At 44.5% G+C, this 14,367-nt stretch overlaps 1 protein-coding gene across 12 annotated transcripts in view; it reads right to left on the bottom strand.

Moving 5' to 3' along the window:
* The window catches only part of arvcfb (ARVCF delta catenin family member b), a 272,320-nt gene that overhangs the window by 50,907 nt on the left and 207,046 nt on the right, over positions 1-14,367 (bottom strand). For all 12 annotated transcript variants that reach the window (XM_061766564.1, XM_061766570.1, XM_061766569.1 and 9 more), the window contains 3 exons: positions 12,137-12,320; positions 4,490-4,607; positions 4,211-4,379 (listed from right to left, as the gene is read on the bottom strand). In XM_061766564.1, the coding sequence (XP_061622548.1) occupies positions 4,211-4,379; positions 4,490-4,607; positions 12,137-12,320 (471 nt within the window). The remainder of the gene's footprint in view (positions 1-4,210; positions 4,380-4,489; positions 4,608-12,136; positions 12,321-14,367) is intronic.

The raw sequence follows: 14,367 nt of genomic DNA, 5'->3' as shown, positions 1-14,367 counted from the left end.
AATACATCGTAAACAAGGGGAAACGAATTTCCAGTCTTTGATGAAAGTGCAAGGACAGAGAGAACAGAAGAATAGAAAGAATGCAATCCAGTTATTTAAAATATTTGGGGGAAAAAAATATAATTTTTGGTAGTTTCTGTTGTAACAATTCCTCTTACCAATATAAAGGCAGTACTTTTGGAAATTACATTGTTGTGATGAGCAGCACAACATACCGGTACGTGCCATCTACTGTATACAGTAATGCGCCAGATCTTCACTATGCCCATGCCACACGGCTATTTTTCAAAATTTGTGGTACCAGCGCCACCTGCATTGGAACCTGAACATATGGAAGAACGCTACGCTCTTAATAAGTCCTGACTGGTGACGGAAGGTGGATCATAGGGTTACGGTTAAAGTGCGGAAAAGAGGGGACAACACTGTGCTAATTACTGCCCGCATAGAGTAACATATTTTGATGGAGGCGTCTCAATCAGTGGAGGATGTTACTATACGAGAAATGTCATTTAAGGCAATCTCATCGCAGGAAGATATCAAACTGAGATTTTTCAACAACTCGCCTCTGAAAAGCAGTGTTTAAAAGAGCGGCCTGCCAATAGTCCTAACCTCAACCCAAGTGCACACTTGTGGGATCAGCTTGGCCGTGCTATTTGTGCTGACTTTCGAAAACTCCTGGTTGAGTAGAGGAATGCCATCCCACACAGACCAGCATGGTCACAGGAGGAAGTGCCAGGCTGTTGTGGCTGTGTATGGTTCTTCCACAAGCTAACGAGGCTTCTAACTGTTTGGTAAAATAATATATTGTTCAGTTACCAATATGTCTTGTTTCTTCCTTATTACAGATCAGACTTGATTCATCTAATCTATCAAAGAACACCAACCAAGATTAATTTGTAACAGCATCATAAACTAGACTAGGTAGGCAAGACTTTTTGCACATTTTATATGGATGCAAAATACAGAATGAGTTGGGCTGCTTATCCAACAAATGTGGTTCTTTTTAAACATAAAGGCTTTCCAACAGTACAAAATGTATTGGCAAGTATTGTTACTCTACCAAGCAAGTATTGTTAATCTACCAAACAAATTGTTCCTTCTTGTTCTAAATTGGGTTGTGATGTGATTCAAGATGTGATTGAAAAGATTATATACGTATACGTATATATGTGTATATATATCCATCCATCCATCCATCCATTTTCTACCGCTTATCCGGGTCGGGTCGCGGGGGCAGTAGCTTCAGCAGGGACGCCCAGACTTCCCTCTCCCCAGCCACTTCATCCAGCTCTTCCGGGGGGATCCCGAGGCGTTCCCAGGCCAGCCAAAGGATGTAGTCTCTCCAGCGTGTCCTGGGTCGTCCCCGGGGTCTCCTCCCGGTGGGACATGCCCGGAACACCTCACCAGGGAGGCGTCCGGGAGGCATCCGAATCAGATGCCCAAGCCACCTCATCTGGCTCCTCTCAATGCGGAGGAGCAGCGGCTCTACTCTGAGATCCTCCCGGATGACCGAGCTTCTCACCCTATCTCTAAGGGAGACCCCGGACACCCTGCGGAGGAAACTCATTTCGGCCGCTTGTATCCGGGATCTTGTTCTTTCGGTCACGACCTACAGCTCATGACCATAGGTGAGGGTAGGAACGAAGATCGACCGGTAAATTGAGAGCTTCGCCTTTCGGCTTAGCTCTTTCTTTACCACAACGGACCGATACAAAGTCTGCATCACTGCAGACACTGCACCGATCCGCCTGTCGATCTCCCGTTCCATTCTACCCTCACTCGTGAACAAGACCCCAAGATATTTGAATTCCTCCACTTGGGGCAGGATCTCATCCCCGACCTGGAGAAGGCATGCCACCCTTTTCCGACTGAGGACCAGGGTCTCAGATTTGGAGGTGCTGATTCTCATCCCAGCCGCTTCACACTCGGCTGCGAACTGCTCCAATGAGAGTTGGAGGTCACGGCTTGATGAAGCCAACAGAACCACATCATCTGCAAAAAGCAGAGATGCAATACTGAGGCCACCAAACCGGACCCCCTCTACGCCTCGGCTGTGCCTAGAAATTCTGTCCATAAAAGTTATGAACAGAATTGGCGACAAAGGGCAGCCTTGGCGGAGTCCAACCCTCACCGGGAACGAGTCCGACTTACTGCCGGATATGCGGACCAAACTCTGACTCCGGTCGTACAGGGACCGAACAGCCCGTATCAGGGGGTTCGATACCCCATACTCCCGAAGCACTCTCCACAGGACTCCACGAGGGACACGGTCGAACGCCTTCTCCAAGTCCACAAAACACATGTAGACTGGTTGGGCGAACTCCCATGCACCCTCGAGGACCCTGCCGAGGGTGTAAAGCTGGTCCATTGTTCCATGGCCAGGACGAAAACCACACTGCTCCTCCTGAATCTGAGATTCGACTTCCCGACGGACCCTCCTCTCCAGCACCCCTGAATAGACCTTACCAGGGAGGCTGAGCAGTGTGATCCCCCTGTAGTTGGAACACACCCTCCGGTCCCCCTTCTTAAAAAGGGGGACCAACACCCCAGTCTGCCAATCCAGAGGCACTGTCCCCGATGTCCACGCAATGTTGCAGAGGCGTGTCAACCAGGACAGCCCCACAACATCCAGAGCCTTTAGGAACTCCGGGCGAATCTCATCCACCCCCGGGGCCCTGCCACCGAGGAGCTTTTTAACTACCTCAGTGACCTCAAACCCAGAGATAGGAGAGCCCGCCTCAGAGAACCCACAGGTCCTCATGGGAAGGCGTGTCGGTGGAATTGACGAGGTCTTCGAAGTATTCTCCCCACCGACTCACAACGTCCCAAGTCGAGGTCAGCAGCGCCCCATCCCCATTATACACAGTGTTGGTGGTGCACCGCTTTCCTCTCCTGAGACGTCGGATGGTGGACCAGAATTTCCTCGAAGCCGTCCGGAAGTCTTTCTCCATGGCCTCACCGAACTTCTCCCATGCCCGGGTTTTTGCTTCAGCGACCACCAGAGCTGCATTCCGCTTGGGCACCCATCAGCTGCCTCAGGAGTCCCACAGGCCAAAAAGGCCCGATAGGACTCCTTCTTCAGCTTGATGGCATCCCTCACCGTTGGTGTCCACCAACGGGTTCGGGGATTTCCGCCACGACAGGCACCGACCACCTTACGGCCACAGCTCCGGTCGGCCGCCTCAGCAATGGAGGCGCGGAACATGGTCCACTCGGACTCGATGTCCCCCGCCTCCCCCGGAACATGAGCAAAGTTCTGTCGGAGGCTGTCCTTCCCTGCCAGAGAGGTGACATTCCACGTCCCTAGAGCCAGCTTCTGTAGCCGGGGATCGGACACTGCACCCGACCCCTATGGCCCCTCCCACAGGTTGTGAGCCCATGGGAAGGGGGACCCACGTTACCCTTTCGGGCTGGGCCGAGCCGGGGGGCAATAAGTATACCCACACCTGCTCGGCGCCTCTCACCATGGGCAACTCCAGAGTGGAAGAGAGTCCAACCCCTCTCGAGAGGACTGGTACCAGAGCCCAAGGTGTGTGTGGAGGCGAGTCCGACTATATCGAGTCGGAACTTCTCGACCTCACACACCAGCTCGGGCTCCTTCCCTGCCAGAGAGGTGACATTCCACGTCCCTAGAGCCAGCTTCTGTAGCCGGGGATCGGATCGCCAAGGTCCCCGCCTTCGGCCACCGCCCAGCTCACACTGCACCCGACCCCTATGGCCCCTCCCACAGGTGGTGAGCCCATGGGAAGGGGGACCCACGTTACCCTTTCGGGCTGTGCCCGGCCGGGCCCCATGGGTGCAGGCCCGGCCACCAGGCGCTCGCCTTCGAGCCCCACCACCAGGACTGGCTGCAGTGGGGGGCCGCGGTGGCCTGCGTCCGGGCAAGGGAAAATGAAGTCCATTGTTTGTCGTCATCATTAGGGGTCTTTGAGCCGTGCTTTGTCTGGTCCCTCACCTAGGACCTGTTTGTCATGGATGACCCTGCCAGGGGCATAAAGCCCCAGACAACTTAGCTCCTAGGATCACTGGGACACACAAACCCCTCCACCACGACAAGGTGACGGCATATATATATATATATATATATATGTATATACACACACACACACACGCACACACACACACGCACACACACATGCACACACACACACACACACACACTTAGCTGAGCTGACTAATTAGTGATGTCCAAAATCACTCTCTTCCTCACCTTTGGCCTTTTTGCCTCCAAAGCAGCCAGCGTCATCCTTCTTTCTGTGCGGCCCTGCTGAGCCAGGGGTCTGTGGTGCTGATGGGTCCTGAAACCTTTCGGCCCCCGGGACTTCTTTGTGGACGTGGTAGGACAGGTTCCTCATAATACAGACACAGTTCTCCACAGACTAGGAGGAATGTGACAAATAAACAGTGTGTCGCTGTCAGTGTAAGTGCATCCGCGAAGATCAACTCACCTCAAAAAACATAAATGAGTACTAGTTAAGTGATGTCCAACCTTATTATCCATATCTTTTTTCCCTACAGCTGATTGGAGGGCATGGAGCAGGGCGTCCACCAATCCATCACACTCCCTCAATCTGCGCCGAGCCTCTGCCCCATCTGAGCTTACGTTTCTGAAGAACACACACACAGTCTAATATTACACATGGGGCACACAACAGAATACAGCCACGTGCTAAGAATTTCCTGCAATCACTCTGTTGTGAATTTAAAATAACAATAATAAATATATAAAAAATAAATAATAAATATATTTAAAAATAAAATAAATTAATAAATCTGTTTAATAATACTTGTGAATCTGTGAAGTCTGTTTAATAATACTTGTGAATCCAACATGAAGTTGTTGTGAAAGGGGCGCTGACTGACATCCACAAATTTTAGCAAGTACCACAACTACTGAGAATGTATATGTTGTATATTGACACTCAAAATAAATGATAATTCCTACCACAAAACATTACTTTAATCTCATAAACTCCATTCAGCATTTTAAGATAAGATAAAAGCAATACTGTATTTTTGTTTTATCCCAATAAAGACATGTTTTCCTAAACAATAATCAAACCAAATGAAACTTGCAGCAGTAGCTCATTTGTAAGGACTTCCCAGTGAGGACAAAAAAGTCGAACATGGCAGATGCTAGTCTGCTTTCTGGCTACTGTCGTGGTGCTTTTGAGCAAGGCACCATCCCCACCCCCTTGCTCAAGGGGTGCAACAGTGTTTGGGCACCTCTTCCAACCTGAATTGCAGCATGCCTGAATGCTGGTTCAATGTGTGGTGTCCAAAACAACAAAAACAGCAGTGTAAATTGAAATTTTCTTTAAGGGATTATAAATTAGAAAATATTATTTATTTCTGTCCAAAAGATGATGGTTGTCTTAAAAAAAAAAAAAATAAAAAAAAAAAAAAAAGCAAACCACTATCAGACAGGTGACTACATCTTATTTATCTTAAATTAAGCATTTTTTAGGCTAGATGACAATGAATAAATGCTGGAGCGTGATATCAGTACAGGTACACTGTAATATTTATTGCCATTCGTGTTACGTTTACAAGGCATTTCAATAGTCCTTGACATCAAAGTAAGAGTTAAATGTGCGGTACATTCCACTCCTCTCAGATACTGAGATGTGGTTTTCTGATTGACTGTAAGAGGAAAGGTGTAAAGAAAAGTTAAACGATAGCTGGAGCTCCCAGCTCCTCACGTGATTTCATTTATAAAAGCATCCAAGACACACAATCTCATTAGACAAACCCGGGTAAATCTTGGAGAAGACTTGCAGGCAGTACTGGAGAGGGAAGCAGAAGTGTGCATCACACCCAACACCACTGCATGTGTGTTTGGGGTCAATATAAACATGCTGTACTGTTTATAACAAACAGACCAGCAGTGTACATATAACACATACGCAGTGCACAGTTGCAAATCTTCTAAAGCCAAAACTCTTAAAATCTGAATCATAGCTACATCATTTGTTACTGTGACTTGTTGACCAAAGTGTGTATAAGCATGTCTGCCAATGTCTTCAATTGTCTATGAAGCGGTGCTATAAGTCTTCAGCTGTCAGACAATGTTCTCAAGTACCCTTGTAAAGGAATCAGAGGAGTACCCACCTTGGATCTATTTGATAAGAGTGTTTGGGAGCAGACACACTGAGTTTTACTGCCATCTGTTTCATTTTCAGGAGTCTTTTGGGGGACAGTTCTTTGTTGCAAGGATTATGAAAAGTGCATCTGTCAGTTAAGACAGCAGAAAGCTGCTGTCCTTGGAGAGTTGACCTGGGGGAGTAAGAGGTAGGTTCTGATGGGGTTACATCAGTCTACTGAGACCCATGATTATTGATTTTGGCACAGAATATGTTAGATGTAATTATTTTGAAGCAAACCTCGCAACATGTTTTCTACTAATTGTATTTATAATAAGGTGCTGGGATTTGAATTTAGTCAATATATAAACTAAAATGTCGATATAATCTAAAGGAGTTGTGTCTTATTATACAGTAGTATCCGCAGCTTTATGTTGTGCACCATTCCCTGCAAATGAGGCAGCTGGTGCAGCACAGCTGTAGATGAAAAGATATACGCTTTTAATTATTTTCATCAACTCAGAGCAGGTTGTGAGCTGGGATCAGCATTTTTACTGTTCACTGCAAATGGAAAGCTCATTTGTCATTGGCTTGATCTCGTGTTACTGTGGAAAAACAGCAAGAGGAAATTGCTGCATCAATTCTACCTACAGGTATGACTGCAAATCTTGACACTGAATTCATACTGGATGCTATAGATCTACCAAGTCCTACAGTCATTTCAAACATTTCAGTTTGGTGAGTACTTGGAAGGTAATGCGCCACCTTTGGTCAATTCCATACCTGTTTGGCAACAGCTGCTAGATGAGTCAATCAGGTAACTATAAAACATTTTAAAATGTATTACTATTTTTAATATTGTGCAGTGCAGTTCAACACAAGCTCAAAATACTATCTGAATATCCACCCATCAAATTTCTATCCCATCATCATTCGGGTGAGGTAACTTTGGGGAGTTAGATTTCCCCCCCCCCCCCCCCCAATCTGTCTTGTTCACCTGCATGGCCATGCAGAACGGTGGATCTGTACGCCTTTTGTGCTGGCACAGTTTTGTTGTGAAACAGGGGAGTTTGAAATACTCCCTCGGCGTATGAGTTATTTTTTTTATTATTCTGATGTTTATTGAAAATGCAGCCAGATAGAAAAGGGTTTTAGGGGACAGACAGAACAATAGTTAGACAATCTCGATATTTGACAACATGTAACATTACAAAAGTCAAATCGTGTTCTTATTTGTGGACGGAGGGGATTCCCGGTGAGGAACTGCAAAAACTAACCAATAGGACAAGATGAGAGAGGACAGAAAAGGGTAGGGCAGGACAGGCTGTGGGAAATGAGAAATCAGTGCTACTGATGAGTGTCTAAAAACCTGTAAGGACCTGTGAGTTGATTTTTTTTCTCATTTGCGAGTGTGTAGATGTTTCATATACAGTTCCTTTTTGTGAAGTTCATTATTTTTCATTTTTATTATTTGATGCTTATATGCCCTTGCAAAAAGAGCCTTTTTCTGACTATAGATGCCCATTCCTTTTATTTATAGAATAATAGGCACAGTATTAAGCATGTTAGCAGACATAATAACACTGGCATAGCCTAGCGGCACGGTGGCCGACTGGTTAGAGCGTCAGGCTCACAGTTCTGAGGACCCGGGTTCAATCCCCGGCCCCGCCTGTGTGGAGTTTGCATGTTCTCCCCGTGCCTGCGTGGGTTTTCTCCGGGCACTCCGGTTTCCTCCCACATCCCAAAAACATGCATGAATTGGAGACTCTAAATTGCCCGTAGGCATGACTGTGAGTGCGAATGGTTGTTTGTTCCTATGTGCCCTGCGATTGGCTGGCAACCAGTTCCCCGCCTTCTGCCCGATGATAGCTGGGATAGGCTCCAGCACACCCGCGACCCAAGTGAGGAGAAGCGGCTCAGAAAATGGATGGATGGATGGCATAGCCTATGACTATTCTGCTGCTATTCTTGAAAAGTTATTTCGGCTATCACCCAAATAATAAAAGGTCCTGACTGTCGTATCTAGACAGTCTAATTTTCTTAGGTCAATTCGAAGTGCAAAAGATCGTCAGAGAGAGAGCAGCGTGGTTAGAGTTTCATCCGACAGCCGCAAAGGTTACTTTGTCGAGGTGCGGCCTGTTTTAAGCGGGGCCGACGCTTCATAAGCGGCTGTGAGAACCTAGGCGAATCTCTCTCGACACCGGCTTGAGCAAGCTCCAGTCACCGTTTACGGTCCACTGTGTAATACACAGGGACAACGGGGAGCTTTAACCCTTTAAACGGAGAGCGGGTCAGGACTCCCTTAGTGCCTAATGTGCAGGGGAGCCCGGAGTAAGTGTGACCTGACACACTTAATATAACTTGTGTTATTTAAATCTATGGACAATTTAGAGTCTTCAATTAACCTAACATGCATCTTTTTGGAATGTGAGAGGAAGCCAGAGTACTGAGAGAAAACACACAAAAGAATATGCTGCGCTTACATTTATAATACATACAGTATATACTGTATTATTCATCTCGTCTGTCAATCAGAACTTAGCATAATAATAATAAAACAATAATAATAAAAAAGTAAGATTTGTTTTCCAGTCCATGTATTGAATCTTACTAGGTTGTGCAGGTGTAGCTAACAACCGTGAATGTACATTGCAGTTTACCGGTGACTGCAATTCTGGCAATGCCATTCATCTGCTCAGTTTCACCAGCAATCCAAATATGAAAGTCCTTCAGAGTTATGAGGCTATCAGCTGCGATGGACAACAGCAGCTAGGAATAAACTGAGGAGTTACCGATGGAGACTGATTGAGATGGATGGAACGCTTGCCAACCTCTGCCATCAGTCTGTAGGTCAATGTGTAAAAAACATGGCATGTGCGATTCATGCAAACTGGTTCAAGGTTTACAGGCCTTAGAGTATTTTATCAGATCACAGATGGACAAAAGTCTTAAGAGACACACCTCTTAATCAGTTGATTGATCAGGGGGTGGCGTAGACTCATTGCTTCCTTCCAATCTTAATTCTTCATCTTACCAACGAATTTTGTACAATTCTATGCATTCATGTGGTGCAAACAGTTTGGCGTAGCCCACCATCACCACCAGAAATATATTTGAGATGAAATAAAACAAAGAATAAGAGTCAGGTACTCTCATTCCACATCAGTGATCTCTGACCTCATTAAAATCTGGAATAATGGACAGAAATTTTCCAAACTCTCACTCCAAAAATCTTGCAGACAGCCTTCTTAGGAGAATGGAAGCTCTTTTAAGTTAGTGTTGGTCTCCCTTTTGTAGTTATACGCGACATCAACACATCAATAGAGGCTGCTTTTTAATACAATAAAACTAGGCATAGTCTCATTGAGGTGTAAGTCACGTCTGATGGTGTGAGTAAACAAATTCTCTCCAGCGTCAACAGTTTTTCCCAAGGCACAAAACCTGCATCTAGGAAACTGCAGGCTTGGTTCCAGTTGCCATGGAGCCATTTTCTCAGCAGCATTGACTGCATTAAGTGTCAAGTGAGTGAGATTGACAGGAAGACTATGTTTTCTGTCAGCAGTAACATATGGGCAGGGGGAATAAGAGCTTGTGTTTAGAGAAGCTGACATGTACAAACGTGAAAAAGGCTCGAGGTGATAATTGATGTTAAATAAAGGGGGGAAAAAACTATATCATTGAACTTTCAATTATTCCCTCCTGGCTCATTATCACTACTCTTCAGAGCATGAACAATATTTTTCTGACACTACAAGGGAGTTTTATACACTTTCTACAGTGTGAAAACGGTCTGTTTGCTAGGAGCAAACTAGAAGCAAAATGTTCAAATTCCTAAGGTACTTTCTGTCTTGAAGTGCACATTATTCTGTTGTGAATGTAAACCAGTAAACTGAAGCATTGACTGCTGGGATATGTTCTGCTCCAGATTCCAGTCTAGACAAGCTTGGAAAACACAGTCAGGCATGAGGCATGATAATCCAAACAAACACACATGCACACACTAGTGATTTTGAGACGGTTACTTGAAAGTTTCAATTTACTTTTATGTTAAATAATGAAACCTGCTTGCAAGCATACAAGGAGCTAGGGAGGATAAAACAACAATCTTTTGAATATTTTTTGCAAGATTTTTTTTAAACCCATAAAAAGAATACAAATAAGACACCCCCCCCCCCCCCCCACACACACACACACACGGATTCAGCAATTATTCATCCAACCGTTTTTCCTCTTCAAGGTCGTGGGAAGTGGACAGACGATGAGCAGACAACACCAGTACTTATCACCACTTCATCACAAGGCACATATTGAGACAAAAAAAAAAATCTAATAAAATCACACTTACATTCACACCAACACAGAGCAGGAACTGAATCCAGGGAAGTCAGGCAATTGAACCACTGCACTTAGTGATGTCGAGAACAGACCCATCTATTTTTTTTTAATGCCATCTATTCAGGGTCACAGCAAAGCTGGAGTCAGTCCCAGCTGATTACAAGCAAACGGCAAGTTACAACCTGCCAGTCAACGGCAGGGTACATGAAGTGAAACAGTCACACTCACATCCACACATCAACACCTACGGTCACTCAGGTAGAAAAGTGTTCATACTGGCTGATTGAAAGTCAGTTCTGTGACCTACTTCACCGCCAGTGACCATACTGTATATATTAAATCTATATGTCAGAAACAAATGAAAACACATATAATATCATATTGATTCATTACAATATGTGAAATTTAATGAAAACATTCCATGTGTTTTTCTAATTTATTTGTGTTCGATTATTTCTGTGTGTAGAGTGTGTCATTCACCAGTCACATCTGGTGAAAACAATAACTCTCACGTGACTATTGCCAAGGAGACACACCCATCACCAAACTAGGGCTGGGGGTGAAAGAAATGCGGCTAACTCGACAAAAATCGGTCGACAAAAAAACTAGAAATAATAATAATAATAAACCCATATTTGCGCCACCCAAAACCATTTTTGGCCACTATCCATGTTTACTGCATAGACATTTGTCGTAGAAGCAAGCACTCTATGGTAAACAGTTGCCAGGGAGGAATACGGGGAAAGGAAAAAAGATGCCCAATGTTTGGGTTCGCTTGAAACTAAAAAAGGACAAAAAGGAAGAGGTACAGTACGTAATTATTGCAAGGCAGAGTTGGGGTAGCTTGGTGAGAAAACATCCACCTGGGAACACGAGTACAACGTGTATACGACTATGAGCCCGTGTGTACTTAAGGTAACTTTTTTTTTTTTTTTACTCATTAGCAAAAGTAATATATTATTATTCGAGAGAATAATCGATAGGATAATCGATTCTAAAAAGTTTTGACAGTGACCTACTGTTAACCAAAAATCATGAACTGAAGAAGACTTTTGGATTAAAGCATAGCAGGTGAAGCATCAAGTACAGCAGCTACTGTATTCAACATTTGATGCGTGTGGATGACACACACCATTTCCAAAATTAAATGTGAATAAGATGGGGAAAAAAGAAAACCATGTGTAAAATTCTGTGCTTTCGGGGAAATATGACATTTTGCAGGAAGAAATATTATGAAGGCAGCACGGTGGGCGACTGGTTAGAGCGTCTTCCTCACAGTTCTGAGGACTGGGGTTCAATCTCCGTCCCCGCCTGTGTGGACTTTGCAGGTTCTTCCCGTGTTCTCCATTTTCTGAGCTGCTTCTCCTCACAAGGGTCGCGGGCGTGCTGGAGCCTATCCCAGCTATCATTGGGCAGTACACCCTGAACTGGTTGCCAGCCAATCGCAGGGCACATACAAACAAACAATCATTCACACTCAGATTCACACCTACGGGCAATTTAGAGTCGTCAATTAACCTACCATGCATGTTTTTTGGGATGTGGGAGGAAACCGGAGTGCCCGGAGAAAACCCACGCAGGCAAGTCCTAAAAGATGATCTACTGCCCAAACTAGTTGTCATTAATTATTAAAAAAAAAAAAAAAAAAAGCCCAAATGCAAATAAACAAAACAACAAACAAATGCTAGACTGATTCTTGGAAGAACTGCTGACCCTACCTCAAGCACCCAGAAGTGTTCTTGAAGACGGTGGTCCACTCTGCATCACGTGGCTTTGAGTCCTCGTTTGGTTCATGTTCCCACCCAGAATGTGGGATGATAACCTCATTGGTCATTGTTTTGAGGCCGTGGTTGATGATGACCATCTTCAAGGGTTCAAAGGAGGACAGGTTCCAAAGAGTCCCTATGTGGGGAGGGCAAGAGAGGAAACAGATAATAAAGACTTGGGAAAAGAAATAGGCAATAGAAGACTATAAATAAAACATGGAATAAAAAGGGGATACAAAAAAAGATGGAACGTGAAAGAAAAATAACAATATGAAGAGTAGGGGCAATATCAAGAAACTGAGTGACGTTGATTCACGAGAACAACAGCTGTCCAGAAGGCAACAATTTATGATCACACTCAAAAGCATTTTTATATTGGCAGAAAATCCAATTGAGGAAAAAATATACACGACAACAGGCTGCTCATAAGCCTGCTATGATGTTACCTTGTTTCCACAACAGCACTGTAATATTACTATAATTTTCCTGTGGGGGGCTTAGCTGCCTATCACCACGCTGTAATCAATACTGGGTCATAGAAGGCATATCACACTTTCTTTATATCATCTTTATATAATAAAGCTCAGCAAAGTTGAGGAGAAAAAATACAACCAGCACGCGGATCCAGCATCTGTATACATATCCTTTTATCTGTGTGTGTGTGTGTGTATGCAGGGTGATTGAAAAGTAACTCCCTATTTTTAAGTACTTGTAATTTATTTCTGAACTATAATTCTTACAAGAAATGAACATGAGAAGAAACCGTATTGCATGGAGTTTTATTTAAAATTCAACATGGGCGCCAGCATTAACCACCAGTTTCTCAAGCCGCCTGATTAACTGATTTCACAAGGAACTCTTGTGGGATGGAAGACATAAATTCTCGTATTCGCCCTTCAAGTTCTTCCAAAGTCCTTGGCTTGGTAGAATAGACTTGCTCCTTTAATCATGGAACATACACAAAATAATTTAGAAAAATATTACAACATATTGCACCCCGGGACCAGTCCACTCACACCCTCTTTGTATACTGTAGGTCCAAACTTTCTCCGAAGCTGCGTGGTAACCACATGATAATCATAGAGAGCGTGACAAATGTGTCAGAACATTACCTTATTAGAGTGGTCGGGCGGGAACAAGCTGGCAATAGTGCTAGAGGGTGGGCCTAATCGCAGTTTGAGCCTCCAAGACTCAGCAACCCTCACCCTCCACGGCCCATCATGTGGCCATGGGGAACACTGTAAATGTAACTTTATTAAGAGGAAAGTTTGCAGAATTGTAAGGCAATTCTCAAAATGAAGTAGGGCTGCCACGAACAAATATTTTTAGAATTGATTATTCTTACAACTATTCCCTTGATTAATCAAATCGGATAAAAATTTACTTTGCATTGAAGTTAATTTCTAAATCATTTATTTTCCAGAATTACTTTTTTTTTAACCTTTATGGCTGTTAGGTCAAGCAGAATGGAGGATCTGTATCCTTTTTATGTCGGAACAGTTTTACTGTCACAGTGGAGTTTTTAAGCTTCCGCTGTGGTTTCTTAGTATTATAATTGAAGAGAGAGAGAGTCGATCAGTCGAACAGAACAAAGTTTCTAGCGGGGAGAGAGAAACGAAGACAAAAGACAACGCACTAATTGTAACCAGGATGAGAAAAGTAAGTCATTACATTATCAAGAACAATGAAACATTCAATATGAGTGTTGCATGGGGGTGTAGTGCTACACCCTGTGAGGGAAGGACAGGATAATATAGAACAGGACAAGGATAGGAGAAGAAGCATGCAGGACAAAGGTCGTGGACCCGGCTGTACAACTGAAGTGTCGTGGGATTGACTATGTAAATTATAAAAGTCTATAGGACGAGAGTGTGAGTGAGGGGATACACAAGCAATTCGCATATTCATGAGTTATTTATCGCAATAAGTGAGTGGCCCCACACCCAGTGAAAGAGTCCTAGGGGTGTGTGCCTGCGGATACATCCAAGTGAATTGACACCGTTTTACATGCACAAAGACTGACAGAAGTGTCCTGTGATTGCTGTGCCCGCACCGCGGAGGCTGAGGACCCTACCCAATCAATCGAGGGGCGGGATCGGGCCCAGGGACCTGCCCGAGAGCATTCTGGTGGACGGGACACGTCCCACACCGAGGGACCCAGGGCGGGCCGCCGGACCCACTGA

This window comes from Phyllopteryx taeniolatus, chromosome 3 (assembly GCF_024500385.1).
Source record: "Phyllopteryx taeniolatus isolate TA_2022b chromosome 3, UOR_Ptae_1.2, whole genome shotgun sequence".
NCBI classification, from domain to species: domain Eukaryota; kingdom Metazoa; phylum Chordata; class Actinopteri; order Syngnathiformes; family Syngnathidae; genus Phyllopteryx; species Phyllopteryx taeniolatus.
This window is presented reverse-complemented; position numbering and strand designations above follow the sequence as displayed.